This window comes from Mustela lutreola, chromosome 2 (assembly GCF_030435805.1).
Source record: "Mustela lutreola isolate mMusLut2 chromosome 2, mMusLut2.pri, whole genome shotgun sequence".
Taxonomy (NCBI): domain Eukaryota; kingdom Metazoa; phylum Chordata; class Mammalia; order Carnivora; family Mustelidae; genus Mustela; species Mustela lutreola.
This window is the reverse complement of record NC_081291.1, coordinates 55,063,128-55,086,215: the sequence shown is the minus strand read 5'-3', so window position 1 is coordinate 55,086,215 and position 23,088 is coordinate 55,063,128. Positions and strand designations below refer to the sequence as shown.

At 38.1% G+C, this 23,088-nt stretch overlaps 1 protein-coding gene across 4 annotated transcripts in view; it reads left to right on the top strand.

The window, feature by feature from the left end:
* The window catches only part of TMCC1 (transmembrane and coiled-coil domain family 1), a 252,842-nt gene that overhangs the window by 68,251 nt on the left and 161,503 nt on the right, over nucleotides 1-23,088 (top strand). For 3 of the 4 annotated variants that reach the window (XM_059161815.1, XM_059161813.1, XM_059161814.1), the window contains one exon: nucleotides 1,007-1,696. In XM_059161815.1, coding sequence (XP_059017798.1) covers nucleotides 1,130-1,696 — 567 coding nt within the window. In that variant the 5' untranslated portion in view covers nucleotides 1,007-1,129. The remainder of the gene's footprint in view (nucleotides 1-1,006; nucleotides 1,697-23,088) is intronic. The other variant, XM_059161816.1, reaches the window with a different exon arrangement.

The following is a 23,088-nucleotide window of genomic DNA, read 5'->3' as shown; positions in this document are numbered from 1 at the left end:
TGGTTGCATTTTAACCTTTCTTTTTCTCTGCTCTTCCATCACACCCAGTTACTGTGTTATTTCTTTGCTTTTGAATTTGTGTGGATATGTGATAAACTCTGTCAGAGATGATACTATTCAGAGAAAGGGATATCTTTGAATCTCTTCTTTTTTTGTAGGGTAGGGTGGGGCGGGGACCAACTCCCAACTGTCCAACACTTGTCTGTTTGAGATGTAAACTATCTTGCCTCTTGTTCCGCATCTCTGGAGTGAGTCTGAAATCTCTTTTCTGATAGCTGGTACTGAGCAAAAACTCTAGTCTCTCTGAAGACAGATTCTGTCTGGATCATTTGCTCAGATGGTGCCAGACTATCGTTTGTGCTTCAGCAGAGAATTCAGCTTACAAGATTTTTATTTCCATTTTCTTCTGCAAAGAGCTAATGTGTCATACCTATTTACCAGTGAACTTGATAAATACGAATGATACCAAGAAATTCCTCTTTTCCAGTAAAATCCATATACAGTTGGATAGGATATCCACTTCTCCCTATTATTCTTTGAATTTACTTTGCTGAGTTTCAACATATGGATAATTAACTGTGGTTATGAGTGAGAGGAATTAAATTGTCTCAGCTATACTGTACCTATTGAATGGTCTGTTCCCTCTTGATTTCCCAAGTAATGGCTGTTCTCTCAACTGTTATTATGGTTTCCATTCCAGGATGACTCCTCTAGTATCCGATTCTTCATATATTGAAACTTGTAGGGATTTTTTTTTTAAACATTGCGTTTTCATATGCTGTGTACTTGTTTCTGAGATTTTTCTCCTATTCTGGAAAATAATCATTACCCACCATCTAGAACACTGTCTTTTAATCTTCTGGTTAAAGATTGCTTAATGATAGTGCCTATATGTTTGGCTAATGGCATGTTTTTCTTTAACACTGGAGATTTTGCATGGATTTATAATAAGAGGCTCTTTTCTTTTCTTTCTTTCTTTCTTTTTTTTTTTTTTAACATTAGATAGGCATGAAGCCTCCGTCTCACAGCTGCATGTGTAGTTACTGTTGAAGCAAATGCCTACCTAATTTGACAGTCTTGGTGTATTATAAAGTTTTTGAGTTTGCAAATAAGCGTATTAAATCTACTGATGGAGCCTTCAGGCAGTGAACAGTTATATGAGGACCCTGATCCTGGAGGCAAATCCCAAGATGCAGAGGCCAGAAAGCAGACAGAATCAGAACAAAAGTTGTCTAAAATGACCCACAATGCTTTGGAGAACATTAATGTGATTGGCCAAGGCTTGAAGCATCTCTTCCAGCACCAGCGCAGGAGGTCATCAGTGTCTCCACACGATGTGCAACAAATTCAGGCAGATCCAGAACCTGAAATGGATCTGGAAAGCCAGAACGCATGTGCTGAGATTGATGGTGTCCCCACCCACCCCACAGCTCTGAATCGTGTCCTGCAGCAGATCCGAGTGCCACCCAAGATGAAGAGGGGGACGAGCTTACATAGTAGGCGGGGCAAACCAGAGGCCCCAAAGGGAAGTCCCCAAATCAACAGGAAATCTGGCCAGGAGATGGCAACTGTTATGCAGTCAGGCCGACCCAGGTCTTCATCCACAACTGATGCTCCAACCAGTTCTGCTATGATGGAAATAGCTTGTGCTGCTGCTGCTGCATGTCTGCCAGGGGATGAGGCAACTGCAGAGCGGGTAAGTCTGCTAGATTTCCTTTTTCTCCAAACTACAGTTCTTCGAGCTAGGATTCTCCGCACTTATCTTCGGTAACTAAAAAGAGATATCTCAGCAAGTACCTCAAAGTTGTGGTAAAAAATAGTTTTATTTATTCTTTTCATTAAATAAATGAGGTGATAATATTTATTCTGGCTGGGGCGCCTGGGTAGCTCAGTGGGTTAAGCCTTTACTTTTTCAGCTCAGGTCATGATCTCAAGGTCCTGGGATCTCAAGGTCCTCATATTGGGCTCTCTGATCAGCAGGGAGCCTGTTTCCCCCTTTCTCTCTGCTTGCTGCTCTGCCTGCTTGTGATCTCTCTCTGTAAAATAAATAAATAAAATCTTTAAAAAAATATTTATTCTGACTAATGACTGGATGCTTACAATTATATTCCTGTTTGCTTCCTAACATATTGGTATATCTTATTTTACTGTTTTGCTAAAATTTTTGCTTCAGTTTTTTATGTTAAAAGGCTTAGTTTTATGGTAGAGGAGCAAAGTTGCTTTGTTCTTGTTTTGGTTTTGCACATGATTTGACTTTCTAACATTAATGAAGGCAAAAAAAGTTCTAGAATCTGGGTTTTTCTGTGCAAAGCACAGATAGATACTAAATTGCTTGTAATTTTCACTGTATCACGTCATCAGCATTCAATATATATTTACATTCTGTAGCAGAGCATATGCATTCTTATACTTTTTAAAAGATTTTTAAAATTTTTTGAGAGACCATGAGTGCATGAATGGGGGGAGGGGTAGAGGGGGTGGGCGAGAGTCAAGCAGACTCTGTACTGAGCATGGAACCTGACGTGGGGCTTTATCTCATCTTGAGATCAGTACCTGAGCTGAGACTAAGAGTGACGTTCAACCGACCAAGCCATCCAGGTGCCCCTATAATTTACTCTTCATAAACAGGTTTTTTAGGTTTGCCTGGGTGGGACAACTAGGCTTAACAAATTTAGGGGAAACTCTTTTCATATAACTTTCACTTCATGTCTTAGTTATGGTTAGCTGAGGCAAATAGCTCTAGGGTTTGAAAACACGTACATGTAGTGGGGCAGGTAATGACAATGAGTGAACTCATGTCATGTGACTTGGACAAACTGAAGAGTTTAAGTGCTGTCTAAAGGGGCAGTATCTTCTTAGCTTTACCTGATTGTTGTGATTCAGGACTATGAGCCCAGTCTTGTCAGGCCTTCTTATTTTTCAAGAGAAACTTGAAAGCTTAGTACTCTCTTGATTTTTGACATATTATGGAAGTCAAACACATTTATGGCCCAGGTCTGCCCTATAAGTTGCCATCTTGCTCTCTTTGGCTTTACTTTTATGTATTTCTTCAGGTTTTGATTGGTCAGTTGCTTTCATTCTGTGTTTGTTTCTGGCACAGGTAAATTTATTTTACTGGACATTTTGCCTGGAAATCCAAATATTGAATCACGTACCTTTAAACGTCTCCTATTTAAATGTGACACTAAAAACAAGCAAACAAGTAATGGACAGTAAATCACTTCAAGAAGTTAAGCCTATCCAGATAACATATCTACCAGAATAACAGAATCAGGAGAATAAAGAAATTAGATCATTAAAATTAAAGGTATAAATGCAGAAAAGTAATACATAATTTATGTGCATCATAGTTATCTTCGAAATAAAAAAGATGTTTGGTCTTTGACAAAGGACAAAAATGTTGACAGTAAAAACAGTGCAGCTATATAATTCAGATTAATCTGTACCAGGGAACATGAAGACATTTTTTTCCCAAGATTTATTTATTTTAGAGAGAGAGAGTGAGCGAGCGAATGAGCAAGCATGCTCATGCATGCTCAAGCATGGGGCGGGGGTGAGGTGCAGAGGGAGAGAGAGAGAGTCTCAGGTAGACTCCATGCTGAGCACGGAGCTTGATGCTGAGTTCCATCTCACAACCTTGAGATCATGACCTGAGCTGAAACCAAGAGTTGGATGCTTAACTGACTGTACCACCCAGGCGTCCTTAAGAAATTTTTTTTACTAGTGATTCTGGGATTATAGACTTTTATGTTAAAAAGAAAATTATAAGTAAAGCATATTGTATGCATTTATATTGTTTTGAAAAACTTCATAGAGGGGTGGCTTAGTGGGTAAAGCATCTGCCTTCGGCTAAGGTCATGATCCCTGGGTCCTGGGATTGAACCCTGAGTTGGGGTCACTGCTTAGTAGGGAGTCTGCTTATCCCTCCCTCTCTCTCTGTACCTGTGTCCCCCCGTCCCCATGATTTCTTTCTTCACTCTCAAATAAAATCTTAAAACAACAACAACGACAATAACTTCATAGAGAGTCAAGGGAGAACATTTTAAAAAACTGTTTCTTTAATACATGTATTTACAGTAAAACCCACCAATTTGATTTTTTAAAATTTTAATTCCAATGTAGTTAATATACATTGTTACATTAATTTTAGGTGTACAATTTAGTGATTCAACAATTCCATATATTACTCAGTGCTAATCAAGATAAATGTATTCTTAACCACCTTTCCCTGTTTCACCTGTATCTCCCCACCCCGCTCTGGCAACCAACTGTTCTTTATTGTTAAGAGTTTGTTTTTTCCCCCTTTGTTCTTTTGCTTCTTAAATTCCATGTATGAGTGTAATGATTTGCTGTTTGTCTTTCTCTGACTGCCTTATTTTGCTAAGCATTATCCTGTCTAGATAGTCCATGTTGTTGCAGGTGGCAAGATTTCATTTTTTTTAAATGAATGAATAATATTCCATCGTGTGTATATGCCATATCTTCTATATCCATTTATCCAAGTGTCAGTGGTCACTTGGGCTGCTTCCATTACTTGGCTGTTGTAAATAATGTTGCAATATACATGGTGCCTATATGTTTTCAAATTAGTATTTTTGTATTCTTTGAAGAAATACCTAGGAATGCAGTTACTGGATCCAATGGTAGTTCTATTTTTAATTACTTTAACTTAAAACCAATGCCTTAACTTTTTAAAATACAAACCTATTGATTAGGCTTCTATACCTTTCTTGTGCTCATTGCATGGACTATAATCTCTATTTTAAAAATTTTTGTAAAGTGGAGTGATAACCTGGTAACACTTGGGAAGCAGCATGAGACAGACTCTAGATTTTTTTTCCCCCAGACTCTTAGATTTTAATAATCTCTTGAAAGCCTTGCCCACTTTAACTTCATTTTTTAAAAAATTATGCTTTTTAAAAAATGTGCTTTTCTTGAGTCTTTCCAAAGCACCTTAGTTTTTATGAAACAAGAGCCCTTTTTATACTCTTATTGATTTATATAGTATTTAATGAAACCGTTTAATTATAGTGAATATAACAAAATGATGTGGGAGCATGATGTATATGAAAGTGTACCAGCCATGAACATTGATTATCTTGTGAATATAAAGTCTGCATATCTTTCAGAGAAAATGGAAAGTTTAAGAGTGATACAGCAAGTTGATTAAGTGGAGATTAGTCTGGAGACCTACTCTGTTGTATGTTAGTAAGAGAGAGAGATTGTTTCAAATTCTAAATACTGGCTTCTGTATTTTTTTCTTTTTAAGATTTTATTTATTTGACAGTCAGAGATCACACACTTAGGCAGAGAGGCAAGCAGAGAGAGAGGAGGAGAGTGGGCTCCCCACTAAGCAGAGAGCCTGACGCAGGGCTTGATCCCAGGACCCTGGGATCATGACCTAAGCCAAAGGCAGAGGTTTTAACCCAGAGAGCCACCCAGGCACCCCAGTGGCTTCTGTATTTTTGTCTTTTTTTTTTTTTTTAAACTCAAATGTCTGAGGATAAAATGTTTTAATACTGGTGATAATTGTTTAAGTATGCTGATCTTTCTTTCTTTTTTAAAGATATATTTATTTGAGAGAGAATGAGAGAGGCAGAGAGAGAGAGCATGAGTTGGGAGGGTCAGAGGGAGAAGTGGACTTCTCACTGAGATGACGCAGGACTCATTCAAGGAGTCCAGGATCATGACCTGAGCCGAAGGCAATCGCTTAACCAACTGAGCCACCCAGGCATCCCAGTACACTGCTATTTCTGTCCATATATATTAACATTCTTATAGACGTGCATGTACATGTACCTGTGTACATACATAACCCTAAGACAAATGTGGAATTGATTTTCCAGTATATCCATTGTGTTTGAAAGCCACCTGTGTCTGCCTTAGCCATCTACCACATAACCAGTTTAGTTTTTAAAGTAGTGTCTTGGCCATTAAGCTAGATTCTTTTTTAATTCAGATTTGAGGGTGCCTGGGTGGCTGGCTCAGTGGGTTAAAGCCGCTGCCTTCGGCTCAGGTCATGATCCCAGGGTCCTGGGATTGAGCCCCCCCATCGGGCTCTCTGCTTAGTGGGGAGCCCACTCTCCTCCTCTCTCTCTGCCTGCCTCTCTGCCTACTTGTGATCTCTGTCAAATAAATAAAAATCTTTAAAAAACTCAGATTTGGCAAATATTATTTGTGCCTAATATGTAAAAAGCATGGTTTTGACCTCATGATAGAAATGAGACGTGGGTAGAACAATCATGACATGTTGAACACGAAGGTTCTTATTCCCTTCCTTTTTGGATTTTCCAGTGAGTGTGTTTTTCCATAGAAAAATCTTATTACACATCGAGTCTGCTGCAATATTTGAAATGTGTTCTCCTCTAAAAAGTAAATATATGGGCACTTAATAAATAAATATATGCCATATATAGTTGATCAAATTGTATCACTTGAAGGATCATCTTCATATTCACAAAGGTAGTTTTTTCTGTAAGTTCTTTGTGATTTGAAAATTAAATGTTTTGAATTGAAAAAAAACCATGTTTAATGTAGAAAACATTGAATATAAAAAAATAAAAGAAGGAAAAACCAAAAATAAGTATTGCCAATATTTGGCATGTTTTCTTAATATACTACTTACTTAAATATGAAAAAATATATAGGAGAAAATTTTAATTTAGTTTCGTTAAGATTAGCTTTTTAAAATAAAACCAGATGGGCTGCCTGAGTGGCTCAGTGGGTTAAGCCTCTGCCTTTGGCTCAGGTCCTGATCTCAGGGTCCTGGGATTGAGCCCCGCATTGAGTTCTCTGCTCAGCAGGGAGCCTGCTTCCCCTCTCTTTCTGCCAGCTTCTCTGCCTACATGTGATCTCTGTCTGTCAAATAAATAAATAAAGGGCACCTGGGTGGCTCAGTGGGTTAAGCCGCTGCCTTCGGCTCAGGTCATGATCTCGGGGTCCTGGGATTGAGTCCCGAATCGAGCTCTCTGCTCAGCGGGGAGCCTGCTTCCCTCTCTCTCTCTCTCTGCCTGCCTCTCCATCTACTTGTGATCTCTGTCTGTCAAATAAATAAATAAAAAATCTTAATAAATAAATAAATAAAATCTTTAAAAATTAAAGAATGTAAAACCAGAATCTTAATACTAAATGCATAATTTTATGTCTTTTTTATTCACATTCTATCTTGAACATTTTTGGATATCCGTAAATAATTCTTTTTTTTTTTTTTTTTTTAACATTTATTTTAGAAAGAGTGAGAGCTGGGTGGAGGGAGGGAGAGGGAGAAACTTAAGCAGATTCTGTGTGAGGACAGAGCCCAGTATGGCCCTGAGATCATGACCGGAGCCAAAACCAAGAGTTGGATACTTAACTGACTGAGCTACCTAGGCGCTCCCGCAAATATTCTTTTATAGATTTTTATTGATTACATAATACTATAACATAGTTTGTTGTAATACCATAGTTTATGGTAACTACTTTTATATACTGAGTAGGAGATAAATGAAAATGTTTAAATTTCCAGTGTGATTTCCTTTATGTAGAATATTACATGGAATACTTATTAATCAAGAGATATTTAGGAGTGGTAATAATGATAACAATAGTTATGTTCATTGTGTGCTTATTATGTGGCAGGCAAAATATTAAACACATTGGGGCACCTGGGTGGCTCAGTGGGTAAAGCCTCTGCCTTTAGCTCAGGTCATGATCCCCAGAGTCCTGGGATCAAGCCCCGCATCGGGCTCTCTGCTCAGCAGAGAGCCTGCATCCTCCTCTCTCTGCCTGCCTCTCTGCCTACTTGTGATCTCTGTCTATCAAATAAATAAATAAAATCTTAAAAAAAAATTAAACACATTATGCTGTTTAATTCCAAATTCTTAATTCTAAAGCATCTCTATTTTTTTTTTTTTTTGATGAAGTAGCAGAGGCATAGAGAGAGTATACCATGGTTTCAGAACTTAAATACTTAATGTAAGCCATTTATATTTACATTTTGATGAGATATGTTTTAGTAACTACGGTGTTCTAGGCATTATCTGATTCAAAAGCTGCTTTTACCTGCAATAACAGATGATCTCTCTATTTTAATATGCTGGATATTGGTCTGAGTATTTGGGAGATCCAAAAATGTACTTTTACTTTCTGTAGTTTAAAATGTGAACTTCTTTTATATGGATAATATGATAGAAACAATCAGCTACTGGCACTAAATTTTTTATTGGCACTAAATTTATGAAAATTTGTAGTTAGCATTTCTTACACAAAGATGATCTTATTTCAGATCCTTCTGAAATCCTTCAGACTTTTAAAAAATGGCTACTACATAAGATTGTTTCTCCTATTACCTGCTGTTCACCTTTAAAGTTCTCCGGAGTATCTGAAAAATTTCTGATCCTAGACTCAGTGAACTTACAGTCTAGTTGGAGGAATAACAAACAGTATAAAACATTATCTGGAGGCATCTGGGTGGCTCAGTTGTTAAGCATCTGCCTTCTGCTTAGGTGGTGATCCCCTGGTCCTGGGATCAAGTTCCTGGCAGGCTCCCTGCTCAGTGGGGAGACTGCTTCTCCCTCTTCAGTTCCCCCCTCCTTGTGTTCCCTTTCTTGCTATCTCTCTCTGTCAAATAAATAAATAAAATCTTAAAAACAAAACAAATAAAAGAGTATCTGTATAAGTGTAGGGACAAGTTGAGAAGATGAAAGATCCTTCTGGTTTGAAGTGAGTAGAAAGCTTAGAGGAGGAGTAGGAGGTAGCTGCATTGATTTGGATCTTACAGGAGAAATAGGATTTAGATATGTGAGTACGTGGGGGATAGAAGAAAGGGTTGTTTCAGAAAGGGGAATGAACAAGGAAAATAAAATTTATTGGCAGGATAGTTAATAGAGTGGTCAAAGAAAAATTCATGTCAGCTGCCTCAGGTCCTTTTTGGAATGAGAGTATAAACTTGTCTCTTTTTTTCTCTCATCATCTATTCAACATATTTGACCAAACTTCTGAGTGTTTGTTTTATGCAAGGTAAATTCTGATAAATGCTGTGGTGGACACACAGGTACATAACACTTGATTTCAGGGTCACACAACTTGTAAATAAGGAGTGAAGATTTTGATTTCTATAGACTAGTTCTCTTTCTTTAACACTCTGCTGCCCCCATATATAAGATAAGATAGAATGTGTTAAGTGCCACAAGCAATATAAAAATGTGTGTTTAGGGAAGGAGTAATTAATTCTGTCCAGAGGAATCTGGGAAAGCTTTGAAAGAAGAGCTTGAGGATGTTGGTGTGGGTAATGGAGAGTGAGTTAAAGACTCTTCTATGTTAAAGACTCTTGCGAATAAAGTAATTAGTGTTTTCTTAGTAAACATGCACTCTTTCAAGGTGTATGGACTTGAATGATAAGGTCTGTGACATTTTGGCTGATGTGTTGAGAGAAGGCCTAGAACTGTCCACACGGCTTGTAAGAGGTGCTACATCTTAGCTTTGATATCCCTCCCGACTTCTAGTAGGACACCATTTTGCATACAAATATCTTATGCAGAAATAGCATTTTAAGGTATTTTTTGAATAATGAGCAAATCCTTTTCTCTGCATCTTAAGTACTGTATCCTTTGAAATTTTAGCCGTAACTATACCACTCTTTTCACTCTTCTGTGAACTTAAATGCTGTCATATTTTCAGCTTCCTCCAAAAATTGGTCTCCAACTGGAAACCTGTGATCTTCAGAATTAGTTATCTCCTTGTCTGTTAGTTATCTGCCTAGGTAATTCAACCTTTTCATTTCCAAATTTAAATTCATCATCATTTCTCATAAACCTTTTTATCTTCTTTTATGTTTTCTTAGTTGTTTCCAAACTTATGTGGATACAGAAGAAATCATTTAGAACATTAGTTGAAAATATAGTTTTTATGCCCTACTCCCAGAATTTCTGATTTAGGAGGTCTGGTATGGAGCCTGGAAAATCCCATTTATTAATTTATTTTTTATTTTATTTATTTTTTGACAGAGAAAGTGAGAGAGGGAACACAAGCAGGAGAGTTGGAGAGGGAGAAGAAGGCTCCCCGCTGAGTGGGGAGCCCGATGCAGGGCTTGATCCCAGGACCCTGGGATTATGACCTGAGTGGAAGGCAGTTGCTTAATCAACTGAGCCATCCAGGTGCCCCGAAAATCCCACTTTAAATCAAGCTCCCAGATAATTCTAGTGCAATCAACCCATGAGTTTGAGAATCACTAGATCTGACTTTGTAAGTCACAAGTCACCCACGCTGGCAACCTTAGGAGTTATTCTGATCTCTTTCAGTCCGCAATCAGACAATCCCCAAATTGGCTCCTGTTCTCCATTCCTAAGTTAGTGCCTTATATTGGGCCTCCATCCATCATCTCATTGCCCTCTCAGATCCTTTCTATGTGCTGCATGCAGCCTCTGGGAACTACCTAAAACAAAGCAAATTGTGCCATTTCCACTGCTTAAAAACCTTCACTGGGTCCACCGTTATATGAGGAGTAAAGAAAGTTCCTTAAAATGACATGCAAGGCCTTCCACGATTTAGGCCATGTGGACTTCTTTATCTCACGCCATTCCCTGCCTCCTACAGAACCTAGCCCTTGTTTCCCACAGTTTTTATTCTTCTGCAGTTTTTGTATTTCCATATTATGGTTAATACTTTTAGTCCTTTATTTAGCAAATATATATGATCTGATATGTGCTAGGCACTGGATATTATGGTGAACAAAACCAGATGTGACTCTTGCTCTCATGGAGTTTATAATCAGATGGGGACACATATTAAAGAATCATTCAACACAAGTCTAAATTTTCAGCTGTGACAAGTGCTACTGGAGCCTGTCATAGGGACAGTTGACCTACTTAAGAAAGGCAGGGTATGACTTTCCCGAGGACGTGGTTGAAAGAGATTGACAGGATAAACTGACGTTTATCTGAATGAGGTACCTGAGTTGCAGGTACGAAGGCCCTAAGAAGGGAGGAGTTTTGCTGCATATGAAGGATAGAATGGCAGGTGTATATACTTGGTGTGTGTGCATGCATGTGAGTGAATACTGGTTAAGGCTGGAGAGGTAGGTAGGTGCAGTTCATACAGTGGTTTGCAGACAACATTAAGCAGGTTTTCTCCACCTAAGAAGGATGAGTAGCATCAAAGAATTTTAAGCAAGGCTTGGGGGCAGGGGGAGTGTAATATGAACTTTGTGATTATAGATGAGCACTGTGCTTACAGCATGAAGAGTGGATTGGAGTAGATTTAGACTGAATGCAGGTAGATGAGCCAGAAGGCTATTATAGCAGTCCAGGTGAGAGAGAACAGTAATTTAAATCAAGGGATTGATGGTAGAAGTGAAGACAAGAGATATGTGAGGACAGGGTATCTTATATTCCCTATGAGTAAGGCTTCTGCCCTTGGTTTATATGTTCAGTGAATTAGTGAATAGTACTTAGACATAGAGAACAAGAAAGGAGATCTAATTAGTGAGTTTGAGATCTAATTAGTGAGTTTAGTACATGGCTAAATCTTTGAAATGGAGTAAGCTTTCATTCATTCTATCATCAATATTTATTCAATACTACTATGTATTAGGCAATGTTCTAGGTAGTTTGGGTACCTCAGAAAACAAAACAGGCAGAGATTTCTGCCCTTATGGAGTTTTCTTTGTATTGAAGGAGATAGCATACAATAAATATAATAAATGAATTTTATGTTGTAAGATGATAAGTATTATGGAAAAAAATAAAATGAGAGAACAGAGATCCAGAGTGTGTATGGAGGGGAGGTGAGTTGCAGTGTTTTTTGTTTTTTTTTTAAAGAATATATATATATATATATATATATATATATATATATATATTTATATATATATATATATATATATTTTTTTTTTTTTTGGACAGACAGAGATCACAAGTAGGCAGAGAGAGAGGAGGAAGCAGGCTCCCTGCTGAGCAGAGAGCCCGATGTGGGACTCGATCCCAGGACCCTGAGATCATGACCCGAGCTGAAGGCAGCGGCTTAACCCACTGAGCCACCCAGGTGCCCCTGAGTTGCAGTTTTGATTGAAGTGGAACGATAAGGGTAGGCCTCCTCAAGAAGGTGATATTTGAGTGAAGACTTCAGAAGATGCAAGAGTTAGTCATGTGGTGTGCTGTCTGGGGGATAAGTATTCAAGGGAAATGAAGTAACCTGAGGGTGGGAGCCTGTCTGACTGTCAAAGGAATGGCAAGGAAGCCAGTGTGAAAAAGCTGAGTGAGCAGGGGACCATAGTAAGAGATAGATCAGAGAGGTCACAGGTGGCCAGATCAGGTAGAGCTTCATAAACATTGTAAGGACTAAATGAAATGCAGAGCCATTGGGTGTTTTGAGCAGAAGTATAATAATCTGTCTTTTTTTTTTTCCCCCAAGACTTTTTATTTATTTGACAGAGAGACAGCCAGAGAGGGAACACAAACAGGGAGCGAGAGAGGTTGAGGAGTAGGCTTCTTGCTGAGCAGGGAGCCTGACTCATGGCTCCATCCCAGGACCCTGGGATCATGACCTGAGCCGAAGGCAGATGCTTAAATTCCTGAGCCACCTAGGTACTTCCATCTGACTTATTTTTTTAAAGAATCACTCTGACTGCCACGTGAGTAGACTGCGGGGAGTCTAGAAGGAGAATGGGTAGGAGTCTCTTGTAGAATCTAGGCCAGAAATGATGATTGGCTGAAACCAGGGTCTTAGCAGCCTTGAACAGAGCTGTCAGATCAAAACAAGAGAATAACAATGATCCTTTTGAAGGCCCTGAATAGGATTTTCCCAGAGGGCAAGTCGAGTTGATTAGCAAGAGAAGGGTTCTCTATGAAGAAAGGATTAATGAGGGGCGCCTGGGTGGCTCAGTGGGTTAATACCTCTGCCTTCCAATTGGGTCATGATCCCAGGGTCCTGGGATCGAACCCCACATCGGGCTCTCTACTCAGCAGGGAGTCTGCTTCCTCCTCTCTCTCTGCCTGCCTCTCTGCCTACTTGTGATCTCTGTCAAATAAATAAATAAATAAAATTTTAAAAAAAGGATTAATGAGCTTTGATGTAAATTTTATGCAAGAACATAAAATATCTCATTAAAACTATTAAGTTATTGCAATAGAAGAAAGACCCAATGAAAGAATAAAAGCTTAAAGGATGCCTGGGTGGCTCAGTTGGTTAAGCATCTGTCTTTGGCTCAGGTCATGATCCCAGGGTGCTGGGATTAAGTCCCACATCAGGCTCCTTGTTCTGTGGAGAGCCTGTTTTTCCCTCTGCCTGCAGCTCTCCCTGCTTGTACTCTCTCTCTCTCACAAATAAATAAGTAAAATATTTTTTAAAAAATAAAAGCTTAGGATGGCTATGGAATGTTTGTTTTCATGCCTATAGGCTAGAGATAGGCCATGTTTTAAAGCAATGGTAACATTCATAGTGGTCCTGAAGTCAGTATACATTTTATGGTATAAATTGAGATTTTTTTTTTTATTCATTTGACACAGAGAGAGAGATCACAAGTAGGTAGAGAGGCAGGCAGAGAGAGAGGAGGAAGCAGGCTCCCTGCGGAGCAGAGAGCTTGATGCTGGGCTCAATCCCAGAACCCCAGGATCACAACCTGAGCTGAAGGCAGAGGCTTCAACCCATTGAGCCACCCAGGCGCCCCTAAATTGAGATTATTTGAGTAAGTGTTTTGACATTTCAGTGTAGTATATAAGTGTGCCTCAGTATTAGGATGCTGTTAATGTTTAGCAATAAAGTAACACCAAGGGAAGAAACGGACAGTAGAATCAGGGTAGAAAGGAGGCCTTCAAATTCAGAATAGTTTAATTTGGTTCCCTCAAGTTTTTTACATATAATCATTGTTTTGTGGTTAGTCAGACTTTGAAACACTCAGATTACTTGTAAGATTATTAAGTCAGATTCGAGAGTCTTTAATCCTCAAATTGAAGAGTAGAAAATAATTATCACCTTAAAATTTGCTTGATTATAACAGAAAACAATTTAAGAAGAAAAGGACTTCTATCCTGGATTTGGCATTTACTAGCTGAGTGATTTTAAGCAAGCTTATTACTTAACTATCTGAATTTTAGTGCTCTTGCCAACTTTGTTCTTTGAATTCATGGTGTAGGATATGAAAAACTAACTATACAGATGAAAATGCAAACCTGGGTGAGCACACTGAAAGCTTCCATGGTGATGTCTCTCTTTAAGTGCTCTTCTTTTATATCTGTTATTAAAGCACTGTGGGATCAGAAAAGTTTTTTTTTTCCTATTGTTTTTCATACATTTGCTCAGTAAATGTTTATGAGTATTTGACCTAACATTGTTTTTGGTCAGTGCTTTACAAACTTTTTCTGTAAATAGCGGTATTTTTTACTGTCTGGTCTCTGTTGCAACTGTTCAGCTCTGCATTATAGCATGAAAGCAGCCACCCACAATGTGTAAATGGATACCTGGGTATGGCTGTGTTGCACAGTATCTGGGCCATGGTCCATACTTTGTCTACCCTGGTCTTAGGTACTAAGAATATATGAGTGAATAAAACAAATAAAGAATATTTGTGGGGCACCTGGATGGCTCAGTGGGTTAAATCCTCTGCCTTCTGTTCAGGTCATGATCTCAAGGTCCTGGGATGGAGGCTCTCTGCTCAGCAGGGAGTCTGTCCCCCCCCCCCCCTCTCTGCTTGCCTCTCTGCCTACTTGTGATCTCTGTCTGTCAAATAAATAAATGAAATCTTAAAAAAAAGAATATTTGTCTTTGTGGAGCTTACTATATAGTAAGAGGAGGTAAATAAAAATGTAAATAAAATAGTTATCCCCTGCTTTTCAAAAGTTCACATTAAGCTTTTGCTTTCATGAAAGACCTATGTTAATGCTTGTTTGGCTAATGGAAAAAAAAATCTGAAGAGGAATTTTGGTTTTACAAACAAAGGTGAAAAGTGACAGTAGCATTCAGTGTTTCTTTTGCAGCGAGCAGTTACAGAGGGCACATTTCTAGCAGTAAAGGTAGCACTGCCAAACTCCTTTCCTTTTAACCACACTCAGCATCTCAGCATTAACCTCTTATAGCTTTGAACTGTGTCTTAGCATCTGTGTGTTATCTCAATTTATTTTGTGCATCTGTTACTAAGATATGTCCTAGCGTATCCGAAAAGCCTAAGAGGTTACTTTTTGAGTCTGGGGATGATCAGAAATATTTTCACATAAATTAATGGTAATTGTTTCTTTGCTTTACATCATTCAGCTTACAGAAATTTTCATATGAATGCTGTATTTTGGATAGTGTGAGAAATCTTTATACAATATGACAGTTGTGATGGGAGATGAATTCTAGAGCAGGAAATTTTAAGCACTTCTTGATACGTGGGCAAGTATCTGAAGGATGGGAGGAAACCAAAGAAATATCTAGGGGGAAAAGCAAGCTGGGCAGAGGGAAGAGCAAAGGGAAAAATTCTAAAAGCTGCTGCTGTAAATAAATTTTAGTGAAATTGGTTTTTCTTGGCATTGTTAAGGGGGGAGGGGTTGGTAATGCACATCAAGGCCATCAGTTATAACCTCTTATCTATGCATGCCAGATAGGTGAGGAACAACCTTTGGAATGGGTCTTGCTAAGGATTTCATTTATGTATATTAAATTTATGTTGTATGGTTTAAATGCTAATGCTTTTCACATTGTGAAAAATTCAGCTGGTTAAGATTTAAAGATCTTACTGGCTTTATTCAACAATTCTCAACTTGGGCATCGTCCATTATAGCAAATTTAGGAGCTCTGAAGAGCTATACAAAGTTTTATAGACAGAAAGGACCAGATACAAGAATGTTTCACTAGGCAAAAATTGGATTGATATTATGGTGTTGCCTTCCCTGAAGGGAAATCTCAGGAGTTACTAGGCAGATTACCTAACTAATCCTGATCAGGTAATTCCTGATTTGTTGGTTTAAAGAGCACCTTTCTGGGAGAGGTGACTGTAATTAGATTCTCAGGTTGATAACGTGGGGTTTAATGTATGTGACTCCATTTTGAGCCAGTTGTCTTGTTTTTAACAAACTTAGATCCCATATATGTGGTTTTTAGAATAGTCATGTCAGTTGCCTGTTCTCAGGTATAATTTCAGGTACTCAAGTACCTTTTCTCCCAAAGTATATTTGTCCACTCTTTCACATTCTGTTTATGTACACATTTGAATATACATAAATACTTATACTATTCAGGCACATTTCTAAATATGGAACTTGAAGTTGTCTTTTTCATTAAGTGGGACATTTCTTTATACTGAAGATTTTTTATTCCACCAATAACTATTTCTTAAGTACTCCTGAGTTGGAGATTAGCACTTTAAGAGATATGAGAGCTACATACAAATTGTGTTACAGCCTTATTCTCAAATTGCTTACAGTCTTGTGGGGTGGCAAGTTTTATGATTTATGTAAGTGGCAACTGAAGAAGCAGAGTGATGTGGTGTAATCAAGCCCAAAAGTCAGGGGCCTTCAGTTATAGATTCTGAGAATGACTTGTTTCTGTTATTAAATACCAGTGTAACCTTAAACAAATTAAATTCCATAGGTTTCATTTCCTTCATTTTTCAGATGAGGTCATTGTACTATAATAAGTCACTTCTAATTTGAAAATGCCACAAATTAAACTTGTACTTCATAGTCTTTTTCATGGCACACATAGAAAATTAAAATATCGGGGCACCTGGGTGGCTCAGTTGGTCAAAGCCTTTGCCTTTGGCTCAGGTCATGATCTCAGGGTCCTGGGATCGAGCCCTGCATCAGGCTTCTGCTAAGCAGGGAGCCTGCTTCCTCCCTCTCTCTCTGCCTGCCTCTCTGCCTGCTTGTGATCTCTCTCTGTGTCAAATAAATAAATAAAATATTTTTTAAAAAAAGAACTTAAAAAAAAAAGAAAATTAAAATATTAAAATATCTGTCCAGCACAGCAAGATAAAGTGATGACATGTTCATAGCCAGGGTAGTTGATCTGGTCCCACTAGGCTCTGTTTGGCCACCTGAAGATCTGAGTTGGTTAGTATCTACCACATAATTATAACCCATCCTTGTGGTTAAAAGCTTCAATAGAGAGGACAATATAAAATCTTATGTTACTGAGTCAAGGGCCATAGAAGTTCAGAGATGGGGGGAGCTAAGTACAGGTTTGTGTTACTGATAGGGACTTTATAGAGCATGTGCTCCTTGGAGGTTGTCTTAGGAATATGAGGCACAGTAAGAAGAGATCTTCTCCATCTTAAGACAACATAATGTGAATTTCAAGTTTCAAAATAGCTAAGATGTGCTTGTTTGTTTGCTTATGAGAAAGAGAAAGAGATCGCGCATAGGAGGTGAGGGGGAGGGAGAGAGAATCCCAAGCAGTCTCCATGCCCAGAGCAGAGCTCAACATGGGGCTTGATCTCACGACCCTGAGATCATGACCTGAGTCAAAACCAAGAGTCAGATGTTTAACTATCTGAGCTGCCCAGGTGCCTGAGATGTACTTTAGAGTTTTATTCTTCTTGGAGAAAACAAAACAAAACAAAAACCCCAGTTGTGAGTCTCTGGAGGGCTAGGACCATGTATTAGTTATCTTTATTTCCTACCTAGCACCCTAAGTCTCTAACCATTATGAGGTCTAGAAAAGCATTTAGAGGAAGTAATAAGAGAAGATTGGAAGAGTGTATAACTATGTATAGCCAATTTTTTAAAATTTCTCTTTAGGGGAGAGGAGTTTGATTTAGTATTATAACTGCAAAACTAATTTGGATGATGTGATTGGAAATAAGAAGCCCTCAGTATGGATTGAAAGGTGGTTGCATATTGAAAATGTATGTACGTATTTATTAATTTTTTATTGTTTTATTTTTTTTTTAAATTATTTATTTGACAGAGTACAAGCAGATGAAGTGGTAGTCAGAGGGAGACCTCTGTGAAATGTATTTTTAAAAATAGTTATGTTCAAGATGGAATGAAATAGGAAAAAAAAACAGTTAAGGTATCAGGGAGCTCAGCTGAGAAAGAGAAAGAGAGATCGCGCATAGTGTAAGCATCATGTAGTGTAAGCATCTACCAGCTTCTGAAACAAGATTTAATTGTTTATTTCTATGGGAAAAGTCCTTTTGAATGTCAGTGTTAAAAGTGGTTTATAGGGGCGCCTGTGTGGCTCAGTGGGTTGGGGCCTCTGCCTTCGGCTCAGGTCAGAATCCCAGTGTCCTGGGATCGAGCCCCACATCGGGCTGTCTGCTCCACAGAAAGCCTGCTTCCTCCTCTCTCTCTCTGCTTGCCTCTCTACCTACTTGTGACCTCTGTCTGTCAAATAAATAAATAAAGTCTTTAAAAAAAAAGTGATTTATAGAAGAGACTCTTAATCTCACAAAACAAAACAAACAGAGTTGCTGGAGGGAGGGCCGTCTGGAGAGGGTGGTAGGGTTATGGACATTGGGGAGGGTATGTGCTATGGTGTGTGCTGTGAAGTGTGTAAACCCGGCAATTGACAGACCTGTACCCTGGGGCTAATAATACATTTTATGTTTATAAAAAAATTTAAAAATTTAAATGGTTTATAGATTCCTAGACCGGCCACCAAATTCCATTCCTCCAAAATCTAGGTGAAATATTATACACTATTTCACAATTACTGTGGTGACTAAACAGTGAAAAAATACTAATTAATGTTGTTTAAATACTCCTTATTTTATAAAACAGTAATAATAAATGAGATTTTTTTTTTTTTTTGCCATTAATTCTGAGAAAGAATAAGCTTAGTAAAAGGGAAATGTGAAGGTAATGCAAACTTTGGAAGCTAATGAAGGGAAAGTTCAAAGTTAGTCATCCTAGTTCTCTGTTAAGGTTACTATCACTTCAGAGCTCACTATATCATATTCCTGTTAATAGGTGAATTTAGGAAAAAAGGTATATTTTATTAGGCTGTAGTTAGGGAAGTTTTGTGGGCTACTTACAGTATGGACAGAGAGAAGGAGAATTTTTTTGTAATATTGGCTGGAAGGGGTTGGGACAGGCAGGTAGGGTGGAAAGGAAAGGTAGAATTACTCTTCTGGTAATCCTCTCTGTTTGGTGGCCGAGAGCCCAAATGTTGGGATGATTTCACACTGAAAAGACTGAATCAACCTGACAGAATCATGATTTCCAGGTCTGCATATGGATTTTCCATGAAACAGAAGTGGACAGCTCTGGGCAGAGGACAAGGGAAAGGCACTGCCTTTCCCCATACTGGAGGTCCCATGTAGCACTGTCCCAGCTGCTTTTTCTGCCTCTAGGCTGGCAAATCAGGAGCAGAAGCAGCTTCAGGCTGCTTTCCTGGGCCCATATCTCCACAAGGTGGAAGGCCAACACTGGCTGAGACACAGAGAGCTCAGTGCCTGCTGCTTTCTGGAGTCCATTTTTTTTTTTTTTTTAAAGATTTTATTTATCTATTTGACAGAGAGAGAGAGATCACAAGTAGGCAGAGAGAGAGGTGGAAGCCGGCTCCCCGCAGAGCAGAGAGCTTGATGCGGGGCTTAATCCCAGGACCCTGAGATCATGACCTGACCCGAAGGCAGAGGCTTAACCCACTGAACCACCCAGGCACCCCTCTGAAGTCCATCTTTGGGTTAGCTCTCCAAACCCCTTTTTCTTTCTCATTCTCAATCTTATTCTTAAAATTATTAAGATAATATGTAGATTTAGAATTTGAAGTTTACCTAGAATTTATAAATAAGGGATTCTGCCTCCTTGGTAAATCACAGCAGGATGGCATCCAGCTCTGTTCATATGAAAGCCTGTTTTTTGTTGTTGTTGTTGTTTTTAAGTATGCTCCACACCCGAGGTCAAGACCTGAGCTGAGATCAAGATTGGGATATCTAAATAACTGAGCCACCCAGGCACTCCCTAAAGGGAGATCTCTAAGATTGAATTAGCTGCTCTATGAGCACAACCTGAAACTCAGGAGTACTGTTCTTCAAGTGCAGAAATGAGGTGGTGGGAGAGGTAGTGCCTATTGCTAACCACCAGGTGGTGCCCCTAGGCCAAGATCAGCAGGTGAAAGTGTCTGTCCTCGCTGTCCTGTGGACAAGATATTAGTAAATAAAGGATTATGACTTGAGAAGTAACTAGCACAGGATATCATTAGGATATGAGCTAGATTAAGTATGATGACTATGATATAGTCATAGTGGGTGTCATTTGTAAATATCAAACAAATGATAACTATGGAAATGAATAGATAATAGAAGACTTAGGTAAGACTTAATGAAGTTAGAATTTTAAAATCTTAAAGGTAAAAAAAAATTAAGACCTAAAGATTTGTTTGGGAGAAGTAGTAAGATAATGTCCATTTTCTACAAAATAGCTGAAAAATTAAAATTTATGAGGAGCACCAATAGAGATCTCTGTTTTCTGTGTATTTAGGGTCAGGTAGGTGACACTGTCAAGGGGATATTTTTTTCTTGTCAAGGAAATAATATGAACTTGGAAAAGTAGGAATAAGCCAGATATGGAGATATATTTTAGCTCTTTAGTTATTTTCTGTTAAAGGTACCTTATAGAGCAAAACGTGTTTGCCAAAATAAGTAACCTTTAGGTTTATTGACCCTAGTTCAGAGGTCCAGAATGTGTATGTTTCTTTTAATATAGTTATTTATGTGGTGATCCAAGAGATATTTTGATTATGCTTAATGATCTTATATTGACATTTAATGTGGTTGTCATAAGGGTGAAATTGAAGGTATACCTAGGGTGTTCTTGAACTTGGTAAATATGTTTTACAAAGTTATCTTAAGGATGCCTCTAAAAGGTTTTGTTTTGTTTTCTTTTTTTCTTTGGGTTATATTTTTAAAAATATGAGTTATATTCCTCTTTTTAGAACAGCAGCTTTTGTGATGAAGGCTCAACATAAAGCAATGTTGAGTTCACTCTTCACTTTAGATCTAACCTCCTTTTCCTTTACATTGTTAAACAGGTATAGACTTCAGAGTAATTAGATCTCCAAGGGAGCATAATACATGACCTCACTTCTGCTTTTCCCTTTTATTCACAAGGGATTTGTGTACTTTATCAGTAGCCTTGAATCTTAGTTGTGGGAGGTAGTTTTGGCATCCAGGGTCCCGTTACTCTTTTGTTTATCCATAACACTATTAAATTGTCTTCTCTTGTGGCCATTAGTTTCCAAAGACTCATAGGTAGATAAATAGATAATCTAGACAGAAGGACAGACCAGGATTATGTATTATATAAGGTAATCAGTAGAACAGATTGATTTTTTTTTTCTTCCAGAGATCATAGTACAACATTTTATCTCAAGAAAGATAGGCAACTTTGGCAGGTTAGCACAATGTTGGACTTAGCAAGTATTTGTTAAAAATTGACTTATTTTGATACTACATCATGACTTGTGATCTTGTCAGTCAATAAAAGCAGACTAGGTTTCACTTTGGTCCTTTCATACTTTAGGGTCACAGTATATATTCACATTGATTTGTGTCTCTTATTTTATATATAGATGGACTTTGAAAATACTCTTTTCCTAAATAGAATCATTTTAGATATATAACAGATGTTTGATTTTAAAAATTAATCTTGGGGCACGTGGCTCAGTTGGTTAAGCATCTGATTTTTTATTTTGGCTCAAGTCGTGATCTTAGGGTTGTGAGATTGGGCCTCGCATTGGACTCCACACTGAGTATGGGGTCTGCTTAAGATTCTCTCTCTTTCTCTCTCCCTCTGCCTCTCCCCACCTCAAAATAATTTTTATCTTATGACAAGTCTCTTTGTAAAAAGAGTTAGCAAGGGTTTATTGGTTTGTATAGTATAAGAATATTCACACTTCCAGCCAAAGATCAAGTCAAATATTTATCAAGAACTGAAAAACGCATAGTAACATCTGACAGGGATGAGGAGCCCTGACTCAGATTTCAAAGTTGTAATAATGAGGAAGTGAAGAATTTAGAAACTTTGGGTTACAAAATGAGTCCCTTGCAACACAAATGATTTTCAGCCAGTAGGTCCTGGCTGTTGCGAAGTGATTAGCAAAGATTCAGACTGCTAAGCTTTAGGGACAGTCTTAACTAAACTCCTCATTTTACAGGCCCAAGGATGTTAAAACCTGTTTGAGGTTATACAGCTAGTTATGAATTATACTGGTTCCAGATCCCTGTGTCCCCTCTAATTCTGTGTTTATTAGCATTCTTGCCTTTTTATCTTTTTGATCTTGTCAGAGAATTGAAGAATACCAGTTCTGTCAAGCAAGAGACAAGAAAAGGAGAAAATAAAGTTGTTTGGTTTTTTTTTTTCCTTTCTCAGCTAGCAACTGGATCAGCTTGTTTGAATGAGGGCAGAAATCTAAGAATAGTGACAAAGACTGATTTCATTCTACCTGTTTGGTTTCTTATGCTATTACTTTTAAATAATTCTTGTCTTCTTTTTCAGATGAGTAATAATGGAAATAAAGTACTGCAATGATTTCTTAGAGTTATTTTAATACTATTCATCATTAAAATATGAGCAGTGACTTTCTGGATTCTCACATACCTAAACAAAATAATAAGAAAATGGAGTAATTATTTACAGGGCCTAAGATAAGGCTGCTTCTGTTTACTGAGATAACCAGTTAAATATACAGTCTCTGTGAAGTTCTTTCTGCATTGGGAAGTTGAGGGTGGGGTGGAAGAGAGCTCATTGTAGTCTCACACTAACCACAAAATAATGTTGGAGAATTGCAGTTAAGTAATGGGAATGAAGGTAAGAACCATCCCTCTTATCATCTTTCTTACTACCCTAAGGTACCAAGAAACCTGCCCTGAGAATATTGAATTTTAGTGACTCATTCAGTAATTGAGACTCTTTTCCATGTAGTTGGTAGTGATCTTTGCAGGGATTTTGTGTGTGTGTGTGTGTGTGTGTGTGGAGGTGAATTTGTTTTAATGTATTATGTGGGATCCTACTCAGCTTATTGAGTATCTAATGTATGCAAGATCTTGTTTATGTATATGATGTAATTTACATTGCATGTCTGCTTTTTGAGGTAGTTCTGATCTCCCTTTTTAAAAATTTTTATTTTTTTACAAATGAAGTAAGTAGAGCTTAGGGAAAATTTTAAACTTGCTTAAGACTAGAGAGCTAGTAC